Source organism: Apteryx mantelli, chromosome 32 (assembly GCF_036417845.1).
Source record: "Apteryx mantelli isolate bAptMan1 chromosome 32, bAptMan1.hap1, whole genome shotgun sequence".
Taxonomy (NCBI): domain Eukaryota; kingdom Metazoa; phylum Chordata; class Aves; order Apterygiformes; family Apterygidae; genus Apteryx; species Apteryx mantelli.
Window position 1 is genome coordinate 249,014 of NC_090009.1, and position 26,230 is coordinate 275,243.

At 57.1% G+C, this 26,230-nt stretch overlaps 3 protein-coding genes, 1 long non-coding RNA gene and 1 pseudogene across 4 annotated transcripts in view; 3 read left to right on the forward strand and 2 right to left on the reverse strand.

Moving 5' to 3' along the window:
• LOC106490780 (zinc finger protein 850-like) overlaps positions 1-26,230 on the forward strand; it is a 214,217-nt gene that overhangs the window by 113,701 nt on the left and 74,286 nt on the right. The window contains 1 exon segment of the mRNA XM_067313891.1: positions 2,880-2,886. Coding sequence (XP_067169992.1) covers positions 2,880-2,886 — 7 coding nt within the window.
• LOC136994708 (zinc finger protein 208-like) overlaps positions 1-26,230 on the reverse strand; it is a 206,892-nt gene that overhangs the window by 99,567 nt on the left and 81,095 nt on the right.
• LOC106496679 (class I histocompatibility antigen, F10 alpha chain-like) lies at positions 132-1,478 on the reverse strand (annotated as a pseudogene).
• LOC136994677 (butyrophilin subfamily 1 member A1-like) lies at positions 5,102-22,978 on the forward strand. Its single transcript, XM_067313605.1, has 10 exons — positions 5,102-5,396; positions 5,540-5,656; positions 5,969-6,316; positions 7,197-7,478; positions 7,791-7,907; positions 19,129-19,149; positions 19,413-19,445; positions 19,769-20,224; positions 22,369-22,407; positions 22,800-22,978. The coding sequence occupies exons 2-10, from the start codon at positions 5,557-5,559 to the stop codon at positions 22,976-22,978; spliced, it is 1,575 nt and encodes a 524-aa protein (XP_067169706.1). The 5' UTR covers positions 5,102-5,396; positions 5,540-5,556.
• LOC136994764 (uncharacterized) lies at positions 25,583-25,916 on the forward strand. Its single transcript, XR_010886669.1, has 2 exons — positions 25,583-25,640; positions 25,883-25,916. It is a non-coding gene; the product is annotated as an uncharacterized lncRNA (long non-coding RNA).

Genomic DNA, 26,230 nt, shown 5'->3' on the forward strand with positions numbered 1-26,230 from the left:
GAGCGGAGCCGTCAGCCGCGCTGGCCAGGAGCTGACCCCGTCGCCGGCCGGGCCCTGTCCGCTCCCAGGGCTCAGGACCCCGGCTCTGCGGGGACGCCACAGGACCTCCAGCCCACACGAACTCCTCGCTCAGGGCCCACGTCCCCCCTTGCCCAGACCGGAATGCCACACAGACCCTTCCAGCCCTCATCTTCCCACCTCTCCATGCAGGCACTTTTCCCAAGATGGCCACATGCTACCACAGCCCCTGCCTTAGTTGGGAGAGGACCAGGCCCTGCCTCGGGCACGCGGGGCCGGGCCGGGGCTCTTGTCTGCTGTACCAGACGGCTTTGCCTCTCCCTCTCCACGTGCCCCCTCCTCAGCTCCCTTACCCCAGGAGAAGAGCTCTGCCTTGGCCAGGCTGGCGTGCTCCACCCGGCACTGGTACAGGTCTCTCTCCACAGGGAGGACTTCAATGGTGGCCTAGGCGTGGTAGGTTCCATCAGCGTTGGGCACGATGCTGCTGTGCTTCGTCTCCTGCTCTCTGCTGACGCCGTTTTTTCAGCCAGCTGATGCTGATGGGCCGCGGGTAGAAGCCATGAGCCCGACACGACAGGACCAGGGTGCCGTAGGAGTGCTTGGCAGCCAGCCTGACCTCGGGGCGCTCTGCGGAGGCAGCGGGAGTGAGGTTAGAGAGGCCTCAGGCCGGGCAGAGAGCAGCGGCAGGATGACAAGCTCCCTGCCGGTGAGCCCTGCGCGTTCAGGGTGCGCCGGCCACAGCAACCCCTTAACACCCAGCCCCGAGACACCCCAGCCTTCACTGCGCCTCCCTCCCTTGTGCTCCTGATGCTCCGGTCCGGTCCATCCCACAGCCCCACCGCAAAGCCCGCGAGCCCCTCCATGCCTCCACCGCCGCCCTCACCTTTCTTCTCCAGCACCTCCTTCCCGGAGCGCACATACTCCTTCAGCCCCTCCACGCAGACCCTCTCCAGGTAGGTAGTGCTTCTGTCTCTGCAGGAAGGACTTATCCGCTTCCCACTTCCTCTTGGTGACTTGTGCCCCAGTGTCCCCGGCGGTGAACGTCAGCGTGTCCTTATCGAAGCTGAGGAAGTCCCTGCCATCGTAGGCATGCTGATGAAGGCCCCGGATCCCACCGTCCTTGAGGAGGTCGCAGCTGTAGGTGAGCTGCCACGTGTGGAAGCCTGCGACGCCAAGCGGGAGGCCAGGGGCTGAGTGGGCAGCCGCAGCCCTTTGGGGGGCCTGGCCGCGCTCAGCCGCTTCCTCCCCTGGCGCTGGCCCTGGCCCCCAGCCCCACACTCACCCCCATTCTGGTTGTAGTGGCTCTGAAGTGCCTCCAAGTCCAGGTAAAACATGGCCTCCGTGGCAGCCGCAACCACTCCTGGAGGGGCGCCTGGCAGTCGGCTGGCTTGTGGGCTGTGTTCCACCAAACTTGCCCTGGGGCTCCGAGCTGCAGCACCCAGAACAAAGCCTTCTTCCATGGCTGCAGCACTTGGAGTCCCACGGTGCCTGCACGGCGCCCGTCGCCAGCACAGTGCACACCTGGCCCAAGGCAGGGCGAGCAGCTCAAGCCTCCCGAGCCTCGTTTATCCCACTTCCCTCCCATTTCCTCCACATTTGCTCCTGCTCTGTGCATGTTGATCCCTCCCTTTCCCCACCTTTGGCCCTTCCCCTAAACATCCCCTCATCAGCTCTGCACTTTCCCACAATCCCCTTAAAAGATCCCAGAGTAAGTTTGGTGCAATCCCCCACCTTTCCTTGGTGTTGTATTCCGTAGCGAGGAAAGCCTCCCTTGCCAGAGTAGTGTGGCTGAGCAGTCTATGGCGCTCCAGTCTCTTTGGAGGTGTGGGTTTGAATCCCACCGCTGCCACGTCTCTTTTAGGCCCTTGAGAGGCAGCTGGAGGCATGGAGATGCTTCTTCTCTCTGTGCAGTGCTGGTTGATGCCACATCTGGAGTACAGTGCGATGAGGCCACATCTGGAGTAGAGTGCAAGGAATGAACCACAGACAGACTAGACTGGAGCAGTGAATGCAGGGATGGAGTGGAGAAAGAGCCAGACTCTTCCTCTTCCCAGTGGCATCGAGCGCAAGGCTACGCCTCTCCCAAGGGGCAGAAGTTGAAATCCAAGGAATTCCTCTGGAGGACGAGAAACAAATTTTAATGTGAGAGTGGACAGACACTGGAAGGGGTTGCCCAGCAGGTTCTGGAGTCTCCATCCTTGGAGGTATTAAAAATCCAGCTGTTCATGGAGGTTGAACTGGAAACCCCCAAATGCTGTCAGGGCTTGGCTGGGCAGCATGAGGAGGGTGATCCCAGCCCTGTTGCACCAGGGAGAGGGGTTGGGCCAGAGCGTGGCACCATGGGGAGTCAGGGGAGTTGCGTTCTGCCCCCCTTTATTGATGGCAAGGTTGAAATAAGGGCACAGTGGCTCCGAGAGACTGCTGGTGAAAGCGAAGAGGTGGGACCTGTCAGTGGGGTTGTAAAACGAGACCTCATCTACCTCGTAGCTGATGAAAATTCCCACCCACTTGTGTGCTGTGGTCACAAGGAGAGTGGTTGAGGGGGAAGCTGAGGCCTTGGAGATTCCCCCTCCCCCATCAGGCACACATCCCACTACCCATCTTTGGATGAGACTTTGACAGGGCCCTTCCTTGACACAGACATTCTGGCCCTGTACCTGCACCTCCTAGTAGTGCCTCCTGCCCGCAAATTGCTCACGGCCCAGGACACAGGCACAAACATCAAATCGCTCAGGGCTGTCAGGCAGATCTTGTCTTATATCTCCATAATTTGGGCATTTCCTGTCCCTGGACAGGATGAGGTTGGGGTGAGCTGTGGCTGGATCCAGAGCCACATCCACTGGGGAGAACGTGAGACACAGGGTCCGTGTCCTGGGCAGAGCTTGGTCGCAGAAAGCAAAGGGAAATTCATGCAACTCCCTGCTTTGCTGCAGGGCGGAGGGGCTGGGAGGGGGGAAGAGGGGCAAACATTGGGCAGAGCAAGCAGGGAAGGACCATGGAAAGACCAGGAGGCAGAGTCCCAGCGTGGACACGTGCTCCTGCATTCCTGCCCGGCCTTGGGAGGTACATGCGTGTCATCCCTGCAGACAGTCCAGGGGCTCCCTCTCCCAGGTGCAGGGAGTCCCAGAAACTCAGGGTCAGTCCTCCTGGCTGAATTTCAGATGGTTCCTGTTGGCCCAAGCACAGGGTATGACATCTGCAGAGGCCTTCCCAGGGCAGAAAGGAGGCTGAGTTGCCACTCAGGCCTTAATGGTCTTTGGGAAACCCATCCGGCAGCAGCAGCACTGCAGTGCTGCGATGGAGGTTGAGGAAGATGTTGTCCCGCTAATGTGTATAATCAGGGGGAAGGTTTGAGACGTTGGGGCTAATCCTGACCCAGCTCAGACCTGTCTGGTAGGTGACTCATCTTTCTGCATAACCCCCCTTTAAAAGGAGATCTTTCCCTCTCCCCTGTGTCAGCACCCCAAGGACACTAATAGGCATTAATGGCCCTGAGCAGCCCCACCTGGGATGCCCACTCATACCCTGCCCATGGCCCTGGGCTCTATTTAAGCTCAGCTCTGAGCCCTCAGTCCTTTCCCAGCTGTGTTGGAGGAGCACTGCTCTGCTCTGCAGCTTGGTCCTAGCTGTGCCTGTGCCTGGCCATGGACCTTGCTGATCTGGACCCCGACCTGCAGGCTGGCTTCCCAGGTTTCCCTGACCCTGCCTCCTCCCCATGGACTTGCTCGATGCCCTAGGCTGCCTTTGAGGACAGCAGGATGTTGGAAAGATCCAGAGGAATGGTTTGTCCTGGCTGTAGACCCCGTCTGTGTGTCCTAGTGTACAGGACTGAGCCTTGCCCAGGCTTTGGCTCTGCTCTCTGCCTTCCTCCTGGGGCTGACACCAGTAGCTGAGAGTGTTGCAGTGTCTGGGCTGCAGGGATCACCTTGCCCAGGGATCTCGCCTGGGAGCTCCTCATGGCCCCTGCCTGCCCTTGGACCATCCATTCCTCCTCCATTCAAAGCAGCAGCCACCCTGCACACACTGCCATTGCTGTGTGTGTGCGCGGTGGGAAGGAAGGGCTGGTGCCTCCCATGTTGCTGTTCCCTGTGATGCCACCTTGGTGAGACAGCTCCAGCAGGGCCACCCTCTCTGGCCACTGCTGTCCCCCCAGGAGGAAATGCCACTGGGATCTGGCCCTCTTGATTGCCCTCTCTCCTGGCCATGTCTCACTGCCCACTCAGCCCCCCATGACCCCGGGCTCTTTGCTTCCATGTGTGCTGCAGGGAGGGCTTTGGGTCAGTGGTGGGGGTGGAAGGGAACTGAACTGCACAGGGATCCCTCTGCCAGACACAAGTTCCTTATGCTTGCTGGAGTCTCGGGGCTATGTGCAAAGTAAGCAGCCCAACCCTGCAGCATCTGGAGAGCCTGCCCCATTGCCTCCTGGGGACAATCCCTCGGAGGGTGTGTCCAAGGGGACAAAGGTTGGAGCGGTTGGGCGCACCCTGGAACCTTGTGCAGCTCAGACATGTCTGGTGAGTGACTTCTCTTTCCAGAAAGCTCCCTTCTAAATGCAAATCTCTCCTTTTCTGTCTGCAGCACCCCTAGCTCCTGCGTGCCCAGCTTGCTCACAGCAGGTGGATGGAGGGATCCCGGGGTGTGCTGGGTCTCAGTTGGGAAGAACCTGGTGGTGTGTCCTGGCTTGCAGGACAGAGCCTTGTGCAGGGTTGGGTCTGTTTTGTGTCAGGAATCAGGACTGAGCACTGGCTCAGTTCTGTGGCAGCCCCCTGCACCCAGGGAAGGCTGGTGAGGGAGTGTGGGGCAGTGTGTGGGGCTGCAGAGCTCGCCTGCACCCGGGGATCTTGCCAGGTAGCCGAGTGCAGTTCCATGTTAACCTTGAACAGCCATTTCCTCCTTGGTCAGGAGTTGCAATGGCCCTGCCCACGCTGCCGTTCCTGCTGGGGGAAAGGAGTGGGGTGTGTGGGGTGGGCGTTGTGTTTGGGTCCCGACAAGGAAGGGAGAGTGAATGTGGAAGGAAGTGTGAGAGTAAGGGAGCAAGCAGAGCATGTGGAGGAGGCAGGGCCAGCGAGAGCCTGGGCTGTGGGGAGGGGTGAGCTGGGAGGTGGCCCGGAGGGCATGGTGGGCTCTGCGAGGCCCTGGGCAGCCCGGGCACCTTCCTCTGCCCAGGCAGCTCCTGGGTTGCTGTCCCCTGCGACACCACCTGTGTGAGACTGTTGCAGGGAAGCTCCTGGTCCACGACTGCAGCTCTGGGCTCTGCTACTCTCCTCCGCAGGCAGAAATGCAAGCTATGATGTTGCCCCCTTCCCTCCATCCAAGCCTCATCTTGCTCCCTGCTCAGCCTGACTCGCCCCCTTGGCTGCCTGCTCCCACTTTGTGAAGTGAGGAGTTTGTGTTGGCTGCGTGTTTGTGGTGGGGATTTGGTGGGATTTCTGGAGTGTCTGTGTCCTGGAGAAGTGCTGCCCCTTGGCCCCAGCTGCCCCTCTGTTCCCCTCATTTTTCCTTTCCCCTCCGTCTTCTCCAGGTAGAGCCTCAGGGGAGATGCAGTTTCTCTTGGGCTCTGGCTGCTCCAGCCTCGCCAACCATCTGCGGGGCGTCCTGCGTTATCTTGTGACTCTCCATGTTCTCCATCTGGGATCAGGTAGGAATGCCGTGGCCCATGCCGGGTGCTGCAGGGCTGACATGATCAGCAGGAGGTGGAGAGCCCTTTACAGGCTGATGACAACTCCAGAGGGGGCAGGAGGATCTTTCCAGGAAACCACCTTCTCCTTCACATCCTCCCACTCCCTCCCTGAGTTTCTCTAGTGTCTTTGCTTTTCCCTTCTGATGCTACAATGCCCGCACCCAACCGCTCGCACAAAACTCATCCCCCTTTCATGCAGAGCATTCAAGTCACGTATGCAAAAGCTCAGTGTTTGTCTGCTTTTCCTCTGTGTCCTTCTCCATTTCACAGCGCAGCTGAACGTGCTGGGACCAGGCCAGCCTCTCACTGCCACCGTGGGGCAGAGCATTGTGCTGCCCTGTCAGCTCTCTCCCAGCTTGAATGCTCAGAGCATGGCTGTCAGGTGGATCCGGCACCATGTTTCTGAAACAGTGCATCATTATCGGGATGGAGAGGAACAGTTTGTGGAACAGATGAGAGAATATCAAGGGAGGACAGAGTTGTCCCATGATGGCCTCAGCAGGGGAAGCCTGGACTTGCGAATTCTCAGTGTCAGACCCTCCGATGATGGAACGTACGTCTGCACTGTTGAAGGTGCTGCTGGTTATGCAGAAGTTACAGTGGAACTGCAAGTGGCAGGTGTGTTGGTGGCTCAGCTGCCTTTTCCACCTTAGCTGCATTTCCATGATGGTAGTTTTGGACAAGGCCACTAAGTACAGCTTACTGAAAGGGGTATGAAAATGCTCCCCCAGGGAATGGGGGAATTGCCAGTGCATCGAGGGAGTGGGTGCTCTATGGGTGAAAGAGAAGAGCCTTTGAAAGAGGAGGAGGCCAAGAGGGCTCTTCCCTTCAGCATCTGAACCCATGCCCATGCGGGAGCACCCGTCTTGCATGAGTAGGGTTGTTGGTGGCCTGTGTGGGAATTGTGCGGATGGGATTTTGTTGCTGGAATCTGCTGTGTCTCCGGGTGTCTTTTTCATGGTGTTGTGAGACACTAGACACAGGCTGAAGCTTGAGAGAGGCTGCTGAGCAGCTGCTTTGGCACAGAGCCTGACTTGTGACCTGCACAGAGGATTGAACCAAATTTCATGGCTGGAGTGGGGAGGAGAGCTCTTTGCAGGTCCAGCTAGCTGGGATCTTTGTTTTGGGTTTGCTTTTTGTGCGATGGGAGACCTGACTTGTTGCCAGGAGATGTCTGGGGTTAACTAAACAAGTGTGGGTGCTCAGAGAGGGCCTTGGGATGCTGACAGCTCATGAGCCCAGTCTTCCTCTGCTGTGGAGGATGACAGGAGCTTTAGGGCTGTTGGCACTTTGTGCAGGGACCTGAAGGTGCTGATGCAACGGCGGGTGGTTCTTGTGTGCGTAGTGCCCTGGGTGTGTGAATGCCTGGTCCTGCAGCCCCTTCCGGACTTGGCTGGACGGCGATGTGGATGGTGTCTGCACAGAGCATAGGAAAGTACTTTCCCTTTCGACTGGATGCTCTCGGTCCTCAACCCAGGATACCTCCTTTTCATCCCAGCCATAGGCTCTTCCCTGCTCGTCTCGCTGGAGGGTTACCAGGGCGGAGGGATCCAGGTGGTGTGTCGCTCGTCCGGCTGGTTCCCGGAGCCTGAGGTGCTGTGGAAGGATCCTGGGGGGCAGCGTCTGCCCTCGGTCTCTCAGAGACATTCCCGCAACGAGCAGGGCCTGTTCGAAATACAACAGAGCCTGAGTGTGACGGGGGAGGCAGATGGGGACTTGTCGTGTGTGGTGAGGAACAGCCGCCTTGGCCAAGAGAAGGAGTCGTCTCTGCACATATCAGGTGAGTTCCCTGCAGTGTCAGTCGGGGAGTGGGGGGAGAACGTCCCCTTAGGAGCGCTGTGGAGGGGAGATGAATGCCAGCGGTGGTGCTGAGAGGTGAGAGAGAGAGAGAGAGAGAGAGAGAGGAGGTCAATGGAGAGGGACCCCATGGGAAGAGCTGGAGCCCTCCTCTGCCCTGGAGCACAGCTGCACCCAGCTGCACTTTGCTGTATTCGGGTTTTCTTTTTCCTTTTCTTTTTTTAGTCATGTGGGAAACATGGGATTTTCCTCAGGCCTGGAAGTGTAAAACGAGCCTTTCCTTTTGCTTTCTTAGCTCCCTTCTTCCATGATGCCCATCCCTGGAAGGTGGCTCTGGCAGTGATGCTGGTGGCTCTGTTAGTGCTGATACTTGGTTTAATTCTCTTCAGTGTTCGTCTGTTTAAGAAGACAGGTAAAATCCTAATGGGGCAAGGGAGGAACCATCTAGATGGAAAGGGATGTTGTTTGGAGGGGTGAAGAGCAGAGGGGTGAGGCTGCAACAGAGCTGGAGGCCCTGACCCACCTCTGCTAAGGTGCAAAGGGAGCTGCCCCCGTGGGCATCAAGGCTGTGTTTGCAGCATGCCTGCAGTGTGCTGAGAACCTGACTTGGGCTCCCGGCAGAAGGCAGGGGGACAAAGCGGGAGGAGAGGCAGCACGGCTTTGGGCCAGGAGCTGGGGGAAAATCCCCCTTGTGCTGAGAGCTGCTCTAGCAGCGTCCCAGCTGAGTTTCCCAGCAGGCTGACATGGCAGGGGACATGTTGCATGTTGGTGTACAGCCCGGGAAAGCACGTGGCCAGGGTGCCTTGAGCGGCTCTTATGCTGCTATTGCTGCACAAACCTTGCAAATACACCCCACTCACTTGAATTCATCTTTGTATACAGTTCCCCAAGAAAGGAGGGTGACTGGGCTTGTTCCGTTTCTGTGTATTGATTGTGAAGGAAAGAGGCTAAGTCTGATCCTGCACAGCTGTGAGCTGCTGGTGTGGAATAAGTAGGGAGAGCTTGAAGAGTGCGAGGGCTTAGTGGCCTGCGCGTGTCTGTGCATTGCCCGTTCCCTGGGTACGGGAAGGGAAAGGGGGGAAGAACGCAGAGAGCAGGGCCTGCCCCTTCCACAGTTGCTTGTGCTGCCAAAGGCAGGTCCTCTGCTAATCTCCTCTTCCTTCTGCTTTTCTTTGTAGAGAAACTGTACAGAGGTCTGGGTGAGTCATCTCTCTGCATTTCCACTTCTGAAACCTTTCCACAGTGTTTTGTGCTTGCGATGGACACTGGCTTGATGCTTTTTGCATGTTGTCTGAAGAAATGATTTGGGTGAAAAGAAGCCCTGGCCGAGGTGGGGGGTTGTGTGTGCCCATGGAGCAGAGGGGTGCAGTAGGCTGGTCCCAGGACATGTTCTGGGAGTGTCTGTGCATTACGTGTTCCCTGGGTGTGGGGGAGAAAGATGAAATGAGGGGAGCACAGCCATCCCCAGGGATGCCTTCTCCTGCAGTTGCCCATTCGGGATGGGAAGCTCTGTGGTGCATGGCCTCTTCCTTTTCCTTTGCTTTTCCGAGAAAGAGTGCCGAGAGATGAGGGAGTCTTCTTCCTCCATAGCCAGTTCAAAAAGCTTTCTAGAGCTGTGTGCCTGGGATGGACACTGGCTTGTTGGTTTGGGTTATTGCCTGAGAGCTTGAAGAGTGCAAGGGCTTAGTGGCCTGTGCGTGTCTGTGCATTGCCCATTCCCTGGATCCAGGAAGGGAAAGGTGGGAAGAACGCAGAGAGCAGGGCCTGCCCCTTCCACAGTTGCTTGTGCTGCCAAAGGCAGGTCCCCTCCTAATCTCCTCTTCCTTCTGCTTTTCTTTGTAGAGGAACAGTCCAGAGGTCTGGGTGAGTCATCTTTCTTCATTTCCACTTCTGAAACCTTTCCACAGTGTTGTGTGCTTGGGATGGAGACTGGCTTGATGCTTTTTGTGTGTTGTCTGAAGCAATGATTTGGGTTACAAGAAGTCCTGGCTGAGGTGGGAGTTGTGTGTGCCCATGGAGCAGAGGGGTGCAGTAGGCTGGTCCCAGGGCATGTTGTGGGAGTGTCTGTGCATTACCTGTTCCCTGGATATGAGGGTGGGGGTGTGGAGGGGATATAAAATGAGGGGAGCACAGCCATCCACAGGGATGCCTTCTCCTGTGGTTCTGTCTCAGGGATGGGAATCTCTGTGGGGCATGGCCTCTTCCTTTCCCTTTGCTTTTCCGAGAAAGAGTGCCGAGAGATGAGGGAGTCTTCTTCCTCCACATCCAGTTCCAAAAGCTTTCTAGAGCTGTGCGCCTGGGATGGACACTCGCTTGTTGGTTTGGGTTATTGCCTGAGAGCTTGAAGAGTGCGAGGGCTTAGTGGCCTTCGTGTGTCTGTGCATTGCCCGTTCCCTGGGTATGGGAAGGGAAAGGGTGGAAGAATGCAGAGAGCAGGGCCTGCCCCTTCCACAGTTGCTTGTGCTGCCAAAGACAGGTCCCCTGCTAATGTCCTCTTCCTTCTGCTTTTCTTTTTAGGGAGACTGTCCAGAGGTCTGGGTGAGTCGTCTTTCTGCATTTCCACTTCTGAAAGCTTTCCACAGTGTGTGTGCTTGGGATGGAGACTGGCTTGATCCCTTTTGTGTATTGTCTGAAGGAATGATTCAGGTTCCAACAAGCCTTGGCTGAGGCGAGGGGTTGTGTGTGCCCATGGAGCAGAGGGGTGCAGTAGGCTGGTCCCAGGGCATGTTGTGGGAGTGTCTGTGCATTAGCTGTTCCCTGGGTGTGGGGGAGAGAAATAAAAAGAGGGGAGCACAGCCATCCACAGGGATGCCTTCTCCTGCGGTTCTGTCTCGGGGATGGGAAGCTCTGTGGCGCATGGCCTCTTCCTTTCCCTTTGCTTTTCCGAGAAAGAGTGCAGAGAGATGAGGGAGTCTTCTTCCTCCATATCCAGTTCAAAAAGCTTTCTAGAGCTGTGTGCCTGGGATGGACACTGGCTTGTTGGTTTGGGTTATTGCCTGAGAGCTTGAAGAGTGCGAGGGCTTAGTGGCCTGCGCATGTCTGTGCATTGCCTGTTCCCTGGGTTTGGGAAGGGAAAGGGAGGAAGAACGCAGAGAGCAGGACCTGCCCCTTCCAGAGTTGCTTGTGCTGCCAAAGGCAGGTCCCCTGCTAATCTCCTCTTCCTTCTGCTTTTCTTTGTAGAGAAACGTTCCAGAGATCTGGGTGAGTCATCTTTCTGCATTTCCACTTCTGAAACCTTTCAAAAGTGCTGTGTGCTTGGGATGGAGACTGGCTTGATGCTTTTTGCGTGTTGTCTGAAGCAATGATTTGGGTTACAACAAGGCCTGGCTGAGGCGGGGGATTGTGTGTGCCCATGGAGCAGAGGGGTGCAGTAGGCTGGTCCCAGGGCATGTTCTGGGAGTGTCTGTGCATTAGCTGTTCCCTGGGTGTGGAGGAGAGAAATAAAATGAGGGGAGCACAGCCATCCCCAGGGATGCCTTCTCCTGCGGATGTCCCTCAGGGATGGGAATCTCTGTGGCACATGGCCTCTTCCTTTTCCTTTGCTTTTCCGAGAAAGAGTGCAGAGAGATGAGGGAGTCTTCTTCCTCCATAGCCCGTTCAAAAAGCCTTCTGCAGCTGTGTGCCTGGGATGGACACTGGCTTGTTGGTTTGGGTTATTGCCTGAGAGCTTGAAGAGTGCGAGGGCTTAGTGGCCTGCACGTGTCTGTGCATTGCCCGTTCCCTGGGTATGGGAAGGGAAAGGTGGGAAGAACGCAGAGAGCAGGACCTGCCCCTTCCAGAGTTGCTTGTGCTGCCAAAGACAGGTCCCCTGCTAATGTCTTCCTCCTTCTGCTTTTCTTTGTAGAGGAACAGTCCAGAGGTCTGGGTGAGTCATCTTTCTGCATTTCCACTTCTGAAACCTTTCCACAGTGTTGTGTGCTTGGGATGGACACTGGCTTGATGCTTTTTGTGTCTTGTCTGGAGAAATGATTTGGGTGAAAAGAAGGTCTGGCCAAGGTGGGGGGTTGTGTGTGCCCATGGAGCAGAGGGGTGAAGTAGGCTGGTCCCAGGGCATGTTGTGGGAGTGTCTGTGCATTAGCTGTTCCCTGGGTCTGGGGGAGAGAAATAAAATGAGGGGAGCACAGCCATCCACAGGGATGCCTTCTCCTGCGGTTGTCCCTCAGGGATGGGAAGCTCTGTGGTGCATGGCCTCTTCCTTTTCCTTTGCTTTTCCGAGAAAGAGTGCAGAGAGATGAGGGAGTCTTCTTCCTCCATAGCCAGTTCCAAAAGCTTTCTAGAGCTGTGCCCCTGGCATAGACACTTGTGTGTTGGTTTGGGTTATTGCCTGAGAGCTTGAAGAGTGTGAGGGCTTAGTGGCCTGCGCGTGTCTGTGCATTGCCTCTTCCCTGGGTACGGGAAGGGAAAGGGGGGAAGAACGCACAGAGCAGGGCCTGCCCCTTCCAGAGCTGCTTGTGCTGCCAAAGGCAGGTTCCCTCCTAATGTCCTCTTCCTTCTGCTTTTCTTTGTAGAGGAATGGTCCAGAGATCTGGGTGAGTCATCTTTCCGCATTTCCCCTTCTGAAAGCTTTCCACTGTTGTGTGACTGGGATGGACACTGGCTTGATGCTTTTTGTGTCTTGTTTGAAGAAATGATTTGGGTTACAAGAAGGCCTGGCTGAGGTGGGGGGTTGTGTGTGCCCATGGAGCAGAGGGGTGCAGTAGGCTGGTCCCAGGGCATGTTGTGGGAGTGTCTGTGCATTAGCTGTTCCCTGGGTCTGGGGGAGAAAGATGAAATGAGGGGAGCACATCCATCCCCAGGGATGCCTTCTCCTGCGGTTGTCCCTCGGGGATGGGAAGCTCTGTGGCTCATGGCCTCTTCCTTTCCCTTTGCTTTTCCGAGAAAGTGTGCAGAGAGATGAGGGAGTCTTCTTCCTCCAGATCCAGGTCAAAAAGCTTTCCAGAGCTGTATGCCTGGGATGGACACTGGCTTGTTGGTTTGGGTTATTGCCTGAGAGCTTGAAGAGTGCGAGGGCTTAGTGGCCTTCGCGTGTCTGTGCATTGCCCATTCCCTGGGTATGGGAAGGGAAAGGGGGGAAGAACGCAGAGAGCAGGACCTGCCCCTTCCAGAGTTGCTTGTGCTGCCAAAGGCAGGTCCTTTGCTAACGTCCTCTTCCTTCCGCTTTTCTTTGTAGAGGAACAGTCCAGATGTGTGGGTGAGTCGTCTTTCTGCATTTCCACATCTGAAACCTTTCCACAGTGTTGTGTGCTTGGAATGGACACTGGCTTGATGCTTTTTTTGTGTTTTCTGGAGAAATGATTTGGGTTACAAGAAGGCCTGGCTGAGGCGAGGGGTTGTGTGTGCCCATGGAGCAGAGGGGTGCAGTAGGCTGGTCCCAGCGCATGTTCTGGGAGTGTCTGTGCATTAGCTGTTCCCTGGGTCTGGGGGAGAGAAATAAAGCCAGAGGAGCACAGCCATCCACAGGGATGCCTTCTCCTGCGGTTCTGTCTCGGGGATGGGAAGCTCTGTGGCGCATGGCCTCTTCCTTTCCCTTTGCTTTTCCGAGAAAGAGTGCAGAGAGATGAGGGAGTCTTCTTCCTCCAGATCCACTTCAAAAAGCTTTCTAGAGCTGTGTGCCTAGGATGGACACTGGCTTGTTGGTTTGGGTTATTGCCTGAGAGCTTGAAGAGTGCGAGGGCTTAGTGGCCTGTGCGTGTCTGTGCATTGCCCGTTGCCTGGGTACGGGAAGGGAAAGGGGGGAAGAACGCAGAGAGCAGGGCCTGCCCCTTCCAGAGTTGCTTGTGCTGCCAAAGACAGGTCCCCTCCTAATCTCCTCTTCCTTCTGCTTTTCTTTCTAGGGAAACAATTCAGAGATCTGAGTGAGTTGTCTTTCCTCATTTTCACTTCTGAAACCTTTCCACAGTGTTGTGTGCTTGGAATGGACCCTGGCTTGATTCTTTTTGCGTGTTGTCTGAAGCAATGATTTGGGTGAAAAGAAGCCCTGGCCAAGGTGGGGGGTTGTGTGTGCCCATGGAGCAGAGGGGTGAAGTAGGCTGGTCCCAGGGCATGTTCTGGGAGTGTCTGTGCATTACCTGTTCCCTGGGTGTGGGGGAGAGAAATAAAAAGAGGGGAGCACAGCCATCCACAGGGATGCCTTCTCCTGCGGTTGTCCCTCAGGAATGAGAAGCTCTGTGGCGCATGGCCTCTTCCTTTTCCTTTGCTTTTCCGAGAAAGAGTGCAGAGAGATGAGGGAGTCTTCTTCCTCCACATCCAGTTCAAAAAGCTTTCTAGAGCTGTGTGCCTGGGATGGACACTGGCTTGTTGGTTTGGGTTATTGCCTGAGAGCATGAAGAGTGCGAGGGCTTAGTGGCCTGCGCTTGTCTGTGCATTGCCCGTTGCCTGGGTATGGGAAGGGAAAGGGGGGAAGAACGCAGAGAGCAGTACCTGCCCCTTCCAGAGTTGCTTGTGCTGCCAAAGGCAGGTCCTTTGCTAACGTCCTCTTCCTTCTGCTTTTCTTTGTAGAGAAAAAGTCCAAGGATGTGGGTGAGTCGTCTTTCCACATTTCCACTTCTGAAACCTTTCTACAGTGTTGTGTCCTTGCGATGGACACTGGCTTGATCCCTTTTGCATGTTGTCTGAAGCAATGATTTGGGTTACAAGAAGGCCTGTCTGAGGCGGGGGGTTGTGTGTGCCCATGGAGCAGAGGGGTGCAGTAGGCTGGTCCCAGGGCATGTTCTGGGAGTGTCTGTGCATTAGCTGCTCCCAGGATATGAGGGTGGGGGTGTGGAGGGGATATAAAATGAGGGGAGCACAGCCATCCCCAGGGATGCCTTCTCCTGCAGTCGTCCCTCGGGAATGGGAATCTCTGTGGCTCATGGCCTCTTCCTTTTCCTTTGCTTTTCCGAGAAAGAGTGCCGAGAGATGAGGGAATCTTCTTCCTCCATAGCCAGTTCCAAAAGCTTTCTAGAGCTGTGTGGCTAGGATGGACACTTGCTTGTTGGTTTGGGTTATTGCCTGAGAGCTTGAAGAGTGCAAGGGCTTAGTGGCCTGCGCGTGTCTGTCCATTGCCCGTTCCCTGGGTATGGGAAGGGAAGGGGGGAAGAATGCAGAGAGCAGGGCCTGCCCCTTCCACAGTTGCTTGTGCTGCCAAAGACAGGTTCCCTCCTAATCTCCTCTTCCTTCTGCTTTTCTTTGTAGAGGAACTGTCCAGACGTCTGGGTGAGTCGTCTTTCTGCATTTCCACTTCTGAAACCTTTCCACAGTGTTGTGTGCTTGTGATGGACACTGCCTTGATGCTTTTTGTGTGTTGTCTGGAGAAATGATATGGGTTACAACACGGCCTGGCTGAGGCAGGGGGTTGTGTGTGCCCATGAAGCAGAGGGGTGCAGTAGGCTGGTCCCAGGGCATGTTGTGGGAGTGTCTGTGCATTAGCTGTTCCCTGGGTCTGGGGGAGAGAAATAAAGCCAGGGGAGCACAGCCATCCACAGGGATGCCTTCTCCTGCGGTTCTGTCTCGGGGATGGGAAGCTCTGTGGCGCATGGTCTCTTCCTTTCCCTTTGCTTTTCCGAGAGAGTGCAGAGAGACGAGGGAGTCTTCTTCCTCCATGTGCAGTTCCAAAAGCTTTCTAGAGCTGTGTGCCTGGGATGGACACTCACTTGTTGGTTTGGGTTATTGCCCGAGAGCTTGAAGAGCGTGAGGGCTTAGTGGCCTGCGCGTGTCTGTGCATTGCCCGTTCTCTGGGTATGGGAAGGAAAAGTGCGGAAGAACGCAGAGAGCAGGACCTGCCCCTTCCAGAGGTGCTTGTGCTGCCAAAGGCAGGTCCCCTGCTAATCTCCTCTTCCTTCTGCTTTTCTTTGTAGAGGAACAGTCCAGAGGTCTGGGTGAGTCATCTTTCTGCATTTCCACTTCTGAAACCTTTCCAGTGTTGTGTCCTTGCGATGGACACTGGCTTGATGCTTTTTGTGTCTTGTTTGAAGAAATGATTTGGGTGAAAAGAAGCCCTGGCCAAGGTGGGGGGTTGTGTGTGCCCATGGAGCAGAGGGGTGAAGTAGGCTGGTCCCAGGGCATGTTGTGGGAGTGTCTGTGCATTACGTGTTCCCTGGGTGTGGGGGAGAGAAATAAAATGAGGGGAGCACAGCCATCCACAGGGATGCCTTCTCCTGTGGATGTCCCTCAGGGATTGGAAAGCTCTGTGGTGCATGGCCTCTTCCTTTCCCTTTGCTTTTCCGAGAAAGAGTGCAGAGAGATGAGGGAGTCTTCTTCCTCCATATCCAATTCCAAAAGCTTTCTAGAGCTGTGTGGCTGGGATGGACACTTGCTTGTTGGTTTGGGTTATTGCCTGAGAGCTTGAAGAGTGCGAGGGCTTAGTGGCCTGCGCGTGTCTTTGCATTGCCCATTCCCTGGGTACAGGAAGGAAAAGGGGGGAAGAACACAGAGAGCAGGGCCTGCCCCTTCCAGAGCTGCTTGTTCTTCCAAAGGCAGGTCCCCTCCTAATATCCTCTTCCTTCTGCTTTTCTTTTTAGAGATTCTCTTCAGATTTCTGGGTGAGTCGTGTTTCTGCATTTCCACTTCTGAAACCTTTCCACAGTGTTGTGTGCTTGCGATGGACACTGGCTTGATGATTTTTGTCTTGTCCGAAGCAATGATTTGGGTTACAAGAAGGCCTGGCTGAGGCAGGGGGTTGTGTGTGCCCACGGAGCAGAGGGGTGCAGTAGGCTGGTCCCAGGACATGTTCTGGGAGTGTCTGTGCATTAGCTGTTCCCTGGGTGTGGAGGAGAGAAATAAAATGAGGGGAGCACAGCCATCCACAGGGATGCCTTCTCCTCCCATTGTCCCTCGGGGATGGGAAGCTCTGTGGCGCATGGCCTCTTCCTTTCCCTTTGCTTTTCCGAGAAAGAGTGCAGAGAGATGAGGGAGTCTTCTTCCTCCATAGCCCGATCAAAAAGCTTTCTAGAGCTGTGCGCCTGGGATGGACACTGGCTTGTTGGTTTGGGTTATTGCCTGAGAGCTTGAAGAGTGCGAAGGCTTAGTGGCCTGCACGTGTCTGTGCATTGCTGTTGCCTGGGTACTGGAATGGAAAGGGGGGAAGAAAGCAGAGAGCAGGGCCTGCCCCTTCCAGAGTTGCTTGTGCTGCCAAAGGCAGGTCCCCTGCTAATCTCCTCTTCCTTCTGCTTTTCTTAGAGGAAAAGTCTAGAGATCTGGGTGAGTCGTCTTTCTGCATTTCCCCTTCTGAAAGCTTTCCACAGTATTGTGTCCTTGTGATGGACACTGGCTTGATGCTTTTTGCATGTTGTGTGAAGAAATTATCTGGGTTACAACAATCGGGGGTTTGTTTGTGCCCATGGAGCAGAGGGGTGCAGTAGGCTGGTCCCAGGGCATGTTCTGGGAGTGTCTGTGCATTACGTGTTCCCTGGGTCTGGGGGAGAAAGATGAAATGAGGGGAGCACAGCCATCTGCAGTGATGCCTTCTCCTGCGGTTGTCCCTCGGGGATGGGAATCTCTGTGGCGCATGGCCTCTTCCTTTCCCTTTGCTTTTCCGAGAAAGAGTGCAGAGAGATGAGGGAGTCGTCTTCCTCCACATCCAGTTCAAAAAGCTTTCTAGAGCTGTGTGCCTGGGATGGACACTGGCTTGTTGGTTTGGGTTATTGCCTGAGAGCTTGAAGAGTGTGAGGCCTTAGAGGCCTGCGCGTGTCTGTGCATTGCCCGTTCCCTGGGTACGGGAAGGGAAAGGGGGAAGAACGCAGAGAGCAGGGCCTGCCCCTTCCAGAGTTGCTTGTGCTGCCAAAGGCAGGTCCCCTCCTAATGTCCTCTTCCTTCTGCTTTTCTTTGTAGAGGAACAGTCCAGAGATCTAGGTGAGTTGTCTTTCCCCATTTCCCCTTCTGAAACCTTTTCACAGTGTTGTGTGCTTGGGATGGACACTGCCTTGATGCTTTTTGCGTGTTGTCTGAAGCAATGATTTGGGTTACAAGAATCCCTGGCTGAGGTGGGGGGTTGTGTGTGCCCATGGATCAGAGGGGTGCAGTAGGCTGGTCCCAGGGCATGTTGTGGGAGTGTCTGTGCATTATGTGTTCCCTGGGTGTGGGGGAGAGAAATAAAATGAGGGGAGCACAGCCATCCACAGGGATGCCTTCTCCTGCGGTTCTGTCTCGGGGATGGGAATCTCTGTGGCGCATGGCCTCTTCCTTTCCCTTTGCTTTTCCGAGAAAGAGTGCAGAGAGATGAGGGAGTCTTCTTCCTCCAGATCCAGGTCAAAAAGCTTTCTAGAGCTGTGTGCCTGGGATGGACACTCCCTTTTGGTTTGGGTTATTGCCTGAGAGCTTGAAGAGTGCGAGGGCTTAGTGGCCTGCACGTGTCTGTGCATTGCCTGTTCCCTGGGTACGGGAAGGAAAAGGGGGAAGAACGCAGAGAGCAGGGCCTGCCCCTTCCACAGTTGCTTGTGCTGCCAAAGGCAGGTCCCCTCCTAATGTCCTCTTCCTTCTGCTTTTCTTTTTAGAGAGACTGTCCAGAGGTCTGGGTGAGTCATCTTTCCGCATTTCCACTTCTGAAAACTTTCAAAAGTGCTGTGTGCTTGCGATGGACACTGGCTTGATGCTTTTTGCGTGTTGTCTGAAGCAATGATCTGGGTTACAAGAAGGCCTGTCTGAGGCGGGGGGTTGTGTGTGCCCATGGAGCAGAGGGGTGCAGTAGGCTGGGCCCAGGGCATTTTCCTGGAATGTCTGTGCATTAGCTGTTCCCTGTGTCTGGGGGAGAGAAATAAAATGAGGGGAGCACAGCCATCCCCAGGGATGCCTTCTCCTGCGGATGTCCCTCAGGGATGGGAAGCTCTGTGGCACATGGCCTCTTCCTTTCCCTTTGCTTTTCCAAGAAAGAGTGCAGAGAGATGAGGGAGTCTTCTTCCTCCAGATCCAGTTCAAAAAGCCTTCTGCAGCTGTGTGCCTGGGATGGACACTCGCTTGTTGGTTTTGGTTATTTCCCGGGCAAGGATTTGGGTGAAATAAAGCTCAGGGTGAGCCTGAGTTTTGTCCATGTCCCTAGCTGGGGATGCAGCAGGCTGGGATCAGGGCCTGCCCTTGGAGTGTCTGTGCATTGCCTGTTCCCTGGGTATGGGGGAGAGAAGTAAAATCCTCAGGGGGACACAACCATCCCCAGCGATGCCTTCTCCTGGGGTCATATCTTGGGGATGGGAAGCTCCTCTGCTGATGACTCTTCATTTTCTTTTGCTTTTCAGAGGCAAAGACCATGGAGCTGAGTGAGTCTCTCTTTCCTGGTTCCACCTGTAAAACCCCTGCAAAAATCTGGTCCCTCCTGAATAGAGCTAGCTTCTCCTGATGGTTGTCCCAAGTTCAGTGCTTTCTAAGCAAGGTCTCAGTCTTCCAGCCTGAGCCCCCAAAGTTCTGTCCTGAGTGAGGATGAACTCAGGATTGTCTGGGAAGCCCTTGAGCTGGTTTTGCTGGCTGCTGCTGAGGGTCTGGGAGGAGGCAGGCTGGTGCGGAGGCCTTCTGCAGGAGCACGCACTCTTTTCACATTAGCCAGCCCTCAAAACAGAAGGGATTTTAGTGCACAGCACCCACACCCGAGCTCTCCCCCTTCCTGAGGGAGCAGCCATGGCAGGAGAAGACCCTGCTCTGATCACATGTTGCTTTTGTTGTTTTTCCAGGAGAACAAGCTGCAGAACTGGGTGAGTCTCCCTGCACCATGAGCTCTGGACACAGAGCCGAGCCCTTGCCCAGGCTCCGGGTGCTCAGCCCTTTCCCTCTTTGCCCGTCCTCTCCACCAGTGCAGTGGCTGGGTCCTGGGGAAACCCCAGTGTGATGTGCAGGGAACTGTGGCCACCGCTGGGTGACCAGAACAGGCTGGACCCTCTTGCCTGCCCATGTCCACAGTGTGGCCCTGCCTGGGGATGGGATGTGTGTTGTAACCGGCTCTCGTCTTTCCTTGCAGTGTGGAGAAGACACTTTTTGCCTGTAGACCAAGGTGAAGCCATTTTGTTGTTTAATCCTCTGCCCGTTCTTTCCTCCCAGGGGTATCACGCTCTTTTTCTTTGTGTGCATGGGGGCAATGGTTCTGGGCAGTGCAGGGGCAGTGCTGGGCAGTCCCTGTCCTCAGGCAGTGCATGGCTGGGCAGAACTTGTACCTTGCACCATGAACTCAATTGAGGGCCCCAGTCCTTGTTTCTCCTGGGTGGAATGAGGTGCCGCATCTCCACCTCAGTGGGGCAGACCCTTCCCCAAAGAGGGGAAACCGTGCCCAGGGCTGAGACTCTGCCCCTGACACTCTGACTCTTCTTGTGCCTGCAGAGGAGGTTTCCCTGGATCCAGACACAGCTCATCCCCAGCTCATCCTGTCCAAGGATTGCAGAAGTGTGAGATGGGGAGAGACATGGCAGGACCTTCCAGACTCCCATGAGAGATTTGATACTTCGTTCTGTGTGCTGGGCTGTGAGGGTTTCGTTGTGGGGAGGCACTGCTGGGAGGTGGAGGGGGAATTGGGTGCTGAGTCCCACTGGGCCGTGGGGGTGGCCAGGGAGCCCTTGAGGCGGAACGGACCGATTGAGCCAAGCCCTACAGAAGGGATCTGGGCTGTGCAGTACCGGAAGGGAAAGTTTGAGGCTCTCACATCCTCTCCCACCCCCTTGTACTTGTACCCGGTCCCGAAGAGGATCAGGGTGTGTCTGGACTGCACAGGAAGGCAGGTGACATTTGTCAATGCTGATAATGGGGCTGAGATCTACAGGTTCTGGTCAGCCTCATTGGGTCAGGGGAGGATCCTCCCTTGGTTCTTTGTGGAAAAAGGAGCAGTGTGGCTGGGCCCCAGCAACAGCACCCCCCCCACACATGCACCTCACCCCACCTCATCCCCAGCTTTGGAGGCCTCCTGTCCTTCCCCAGACGCTCCTTCTGCTCCCCTCCTCGGTCCTGCAGGAGCAGATGGTCAGCTCAGCTCTGCCCAAACCCAGGGAGCAGGCAGTGGCTGAAGGGGACAGGGGCTCTTTGGGGCTCCATTCCTCATGCTGGAGAAGGGAAGGAGGTTTGTGAGGCTGTGAGGAGGGTGAGAGGCCCTGCCTGAATCCCCCAGGTGTCCTGGTCTCTCCCCTGCCCTGTGCTGCCTTTGCTGGGGCACAAACCCTGCTCTCGCCCACTGGCACCTCTCGGGGCTGCGCACGTGAGCCCAGGACGGAGCAGAGGCTCTGCCCCAGCTCTCCACCTTCCTCTCCCCTCTGTCACGCTGGCCTTGCACCAGCAGTTCAATGGACTCTGCTGGCATGAGGTGCCCGGAGTCCCCCAGGTGCCTGGGTTTCCTTGACATGTGCTTGGAGCTGTATGGGGGGAGGGTGTGTGGGCTCTTGTTTCTCTCGCGCTGTGTCCTGCCAAGCTGCTGTTCAGCAGAACTGTGGTCAATAAAGGTTTGCACACGAACGTGGAGGCAAGGCAGTGGGGGCTCCCAGGTGCTTTTCTTTGTCATGGAATCTTTCCTTGCTGTGGAAGAGTTTTGCAACTGGAGTGAAGAAGATTTGGGAGCTGGAGTGGGCACCCCTGCTGCTGGGCTGGATACAGACCGTCCAGCACCTTTTGGGGTGGCTCCAGGTCCCCCTGCACCTTTCAGGCTGGATATGGACCCTCCGGCACCTTTTGGGGTGGTTACGGGCCTCCCTGCACTGGCCTTGGTTGGGTATGGGACCCTCCTGCTCAGGGAAGGGACAGTGGAGACAGCAGGGGTCATTTCACCCCCAGCGCTGTGAGGTCCCTAACGAGGGCAGGCAACAGGGCAAACAGTTCTCCATCACCTTTAACATTCTACTTAATTCTTACATGTTGATAATGTCTCCTTATAGCCATGCTATCAGCACAAGTATTACTTCTTTAAGTAGCCAAGTAGCAGACTAGCCCCTTGCTCTCTCACTGTCCAGTTCTGCCCAGTCTCTCGTCTTTCTCACTTCATTTTCTAATGATCAAATATTCATGACATGAGCTGTCTGTGCATGAGAGGTTAATGGGCAGACAGGGACAGGCTGGCGCGAGCCCAGCGGTGGCCACCAAGCTGGTGGGGCTGGAGGTCCGGATGGATGGGCAGAGGCTGAGGGTGGTGGCTTTGTCCAGCATGGAGAGGAGACAGCAAAGGGGGATTGAATCGCTGTCTGCCACTGCCTAATGGGGTTGTAGAGCAGCCAGAGCCAGGCTTTTGGAGGTACCCAGCAACAGGGTGAAAGGCAACGGGCAGAATTTGCAAGATGGGAAATTCTGATTAAATATAAGGGAGGAAACAACCCCCTTCATCCTGAGGATGGTCAAACATGGGGACAGAGGCATGGGAGATCTCTGTCTTTGGAGATATTTAGATCTTGGTGGGACACAGAACTGAGTAACCTGATCTAGGCTTGAAGGCAGAAGACTTGTCCTAGTCAAATAGATTTTTTTCCTCCTGGCGTTGGTGGCTAGGAAGCAGTTTATATCTTGATTTCATGCTCCTTTGGGATGCTTGGAAAAGTATCAGCTGTTTCTTTGCAGTAGATACCCTGTATCTACCATACAACAACGTCCTGAAAGACCAGAAAAGAGATGGTTACTGTGAAACTGGCTCAGGTAGACAACTGTCCAGGGACAGGAAACACCTGGCTTATGGAGATGTAAGACAAGATCTGCCTGACAACCCCAAGCGATTTGATGTTTGTGCCTGTGTCCTGGGCTGTGACCAATTTGCGGGCAGGAGACACTACTAGGAGGTGCAGGTACAGGGCCAGAACGGCTGGACCCTGGGCATGTGCAGGGCATTTGTGTGGAGGAAGGGACCTATCGAAGTCTCATCCAAGGATGGGTAGTGGGCTGTGTGCCTAATTGGGGGCAGGGGGGAATCTCCAAGGCCTCAGCTTCCCCCTCAACCACTCTGCTTGTGACCACAGCACCCAAGCGGGTGGGAATTTTCCTCGACTATGAGGCAGGTGAGGTCTCGTTTTACAACCTCACCGACAGGTCCCACCTCTTTGCTTTCACCAGCAGTTTCTCGGATCCACTGCTCCCTTATTTCAACCTTGCCATCAATAAAGGGGGGGCAGAACGCAACTCCCCTGACCATCTGCCCTGTCCCAGCTTGACCCTGAGGTCTGGTCAAGGACAGCAATGGACACAGCTTGGACGGTTCCCTCCGTGTTGGGCAAAACTTGTTTCTCATCCTCCAGAGGAATTCCCTGGATTTCAGCTTCTGCCCTGTGGGAGAGGCGTAGCCTTGCACTGGATGCCACTGGGAAGAGGAAGAGTCTGATTCTTTCTCTACTCCGTCCCTGGTGAAATCACTGCTCCAGTCCAGTCTGTCTGTGGTTCGTGCGCTGGGCAGCTACTCCAGATGCGGTCTCCTCGCCCTATACTCTAGATGTGGCATCGACCAGCACTGCACAGAGAGAAGAAGCGACTCCATCCCTCCAGGTGCCTCTCAAGGGCCTAAAAGGGACCGAGCAGCAGGGGTATTCGAAGCCACCCCTCCAAAGAGACTGGAGCCTCAATCCAGCACCTTAGAGCACTCAGCCATACTACTCTGGTGAGGGAGGCTTTCCTCGCTATGGAATACAGCGCCAAGGAAGGTTGGGGGATTGCGCCAAATTTACTCTGGGATAATTAAAGGGGATTGTGGGAAAGTGCAGAACTGATAAGGGGATGTTTAGGGGAAGGACCAAAGGTGGGGAAAGGGAGGGATGAACATGCACTGCGCAGGAGCAAACGTGGAGGAAATGGGATGAAAGAGGCTCGGGAGGCTTGAGCTGCTCGCCCTGCCTTGGGCCGGGTGTGCGCTGTGCTGGTGACGGCCCTGCTGTGGGAGTTGCCGGCAGAACGGACGCTGCGTTGACACGGGTGCCGCTGTCCCATGCGCTGCTACCGCGGCCACCTTGGTGCAACATGCCCCAAGCTGCTGCTGCTGCTGCTGCTGCTGCTGCTGCTGCCGCTGCCGCCGCTGCCGCCGCTGCCGCCGCTCTTCCCTGCCCGGCCATCGCCGCCCGCTTGGAATTGCCGCTGCCGGCAGCTCAGCGTGGCCTCATCCTGCGCGGCCGCGGCGGGGGAGGCCCCGGGCAGCACCGCGACGCTTTCGCTTTCGCTTTCGCTTTCGGGCTCGCTCCCGCTTCTGCTCGGGCGCAACCGTGGCGGCCGGGATTCGCCTGGCGACCGGTGACGACAGAGGCGCCACGCACCGCCATTGGCTGCCTCTTTCCGCCTTCGCGCTGCTCCCGGCGCCCCGCAGCTCTTGGGCGGCGGCGTGGGGGCTGGTGGCGTCGCGGCTGGGGCCAGGCGAGATGGGCCCGGGGCGCCGGGGGCCCCTGCCCCTCCTCGGGCTGCTGCTGGCGGCCTTGGCGGCGCCGAGGGGCCGCTGCGGTGAGTGCGGGGCTGGAGCGGGCGGGCGGGCGAGGGGCCGCGCGTCGCTGCGGCGCCTGTCGCGATAGAGCCGCTCTGCGTGGCGATGGGGGCTGGCGGGGCTCGAGGGGCGCAGCGGGCCGGGGCCCCTCGTCCGCGGCTCTGACCGCTGCCCTTCGCAGGGCCGCACTCGCTGCGCTACCGCTACGCGGCCGTGTCGGAGCCCGGGCTGCCCAGCTTCGTGGGCGTCGGCTTCGTGGACGAGCGGCCCTTCCTGCGCTACGACAGTGAGACGCAGCGGGCCCGGCCGCAGGTGGCCTGGGCTGCCGAGCGGGACGCCGCGTACTGGGCCGAGGAGACTTGGAGCTTCTTGGCCACGGAGGCCGTGTTTCGCCTGGACCTGGAGGCGCTGCGGAGCCGCTACAACCAGAGCGGGGGTGAGTGCGGGGCTGGGGCCGTGGCTGGGGGAGGAAGCGGCTGAGCGCGGCCGGGCCCCCCGAAGGGCCGCGGCTGCCCACTCAGTCCCCAGCCTCCCGCTCGGCGTCGCAGGCTTCCACACATGGCAGCTCACCTATGGCTGCGACCTCCTCGAGGACGGTGGGATCCGGGGCCTTCATCAGCACGCCTACGATGGCAGGGACTTCCTCAGCTTCGATAAGGACATGCTGACATTCACCGCCGGGGACGCCGGGGTGCAAGTCACCAAGAGGAAGTGGGAAGCGGATAAGTCCTTCCTGTAGAGACAGAAGCACTACCTGGAGAGGGTCTGTGTGGAGGGGCTGAAGGAGTATGTGCGCTCTGGGAAGGAGGTGCTGGAGAAGAAAGGTGAGGGTGGCAGTGGAGCCGCGGAGGGGCTCGCGGGCTTTGTGGTGGGGCTGTGTGATGGACCAGACTGAAGCACCAGGAGCACGAAGGAGGGAGGCGCAGTGAAGGTTGGGGTGTCTCGGGGCTGGGCGTTAAGGGGTTGCTGTGGCCGGCGCACCCTTAATGTGCAGGGCTCACCAGCAGGGAGTTTGTTGTCCTGCCTCTGCTCTCTGCCCGGCCTGAGGCCCCTCTAACCTCGCTCCCGCTGCCTCCGCAGAGCGCCCCGAGGCCAAGCTGGCTGCCAAGCACTCCTATGGCACCCTGGTCCTGTCATGTCGGGCTCACGGCTTCTACCCACGGCCCATCAGCATCAGCTGGCTGAAAAATGGCATCAGCAGAGAGCAGGAGATGAAGCGCAGCAGCATCGTGCCCAACGCTGATGGAACCTACCACGCCTAGGCCACCATTGAAGTCCTCGCCGCGGAGAGAGACCTGTACCAGTGCCGGGTGGAGCACGCCAGCCTGGCCGAGGCGGAGCTCTTCTCCTGGGGTAAGGGACCTAGGAGGGGGGACGTGGGGAGGGAGAGGCAAGACCGTCTGGTACGGTGGACAAGAGCCCTGGCCTGGCCCTGCGTGCCCGAGGCAGGGCCTGGTCCTCTCCCAACTAAGGTGGGGGCTGTGGTAGCATGTGGCCATCTTGGGAAAAGTGCCTGCGTGGAGAGGTGGGAAGATGACGGCTGGAAGGGTGTGTGTGGCATCCCGGGCTGGGCAAGGGGGGACACGGGCCCTGAGCGAGGAGCTCGTGCGGGCCAGAGGTCCTGCAGCGTCCCTGCAGAGCCGGGGTCCTGAGCCCTGGGAGCGGACGGGGCCCGGCCGGCGACGGGGTCGGCTCCTGGCCAGTGTGGCTGATGGCTCTGCTCGGTTCCAGAGCCAAAGAACACCCTGCTCTTCCTCATCCTTGTGGGGCTGGCTGATGTCCTCACCGTCATCGTGGCAGCTGCTGGCTTCGTGGTCCGGAAGAAGAGCTCAAGCAAGGGGCTGTCCGGCCGTCAGTCGGTGGGCACTGGGCTGGCGGCGGGTGTGGAGCGGGTAGGAAGGTGAGACGCGGGGTCTGTGGGGTGCCGAGTGCTGGGCGAGGGAGGCGCGGGGAGCCGTGGGGTGGGAGCAGGGCTGTTCTGGAGGAGACGTGAGCCGTGCTGGGAACTGCAGCTTAGCCCCTTGGCAATTGCTGCCGGGGAGCGGCTTTGGCTGCTGCCTGCCTCATCTTTGCAGGGAGAGCAGAGAAGGGCTACAAACCCGCAGCAGGTGAGTGAGTGGAGGCTCTTGCCCGCAGCCTGGGCGGTGGGGCTGGGCCACCAAAAAACCTAAGGCTTTTTGGCATGCGTAAGCACAGTGCTGAGGCAGGGTGGGGAGGAAGCCTGGCTGTGGGATCCTCTCGGTCCCCTGGCCTGTGGCAGGGGATCCGGCAGCTCTGGTGTGAGGCTGCTGCTGGCCCAGGGCCCATGAGCAGGCGCCCTGCATGTCTGCAAGGCTCCGGGCGAGCGGTGCAGCCAGCAGCGAGGGTTGGGACAGCGACGTGGCTCCGAGACACCCGTGCAGTGCCTGATGCGCTGGGGCTCC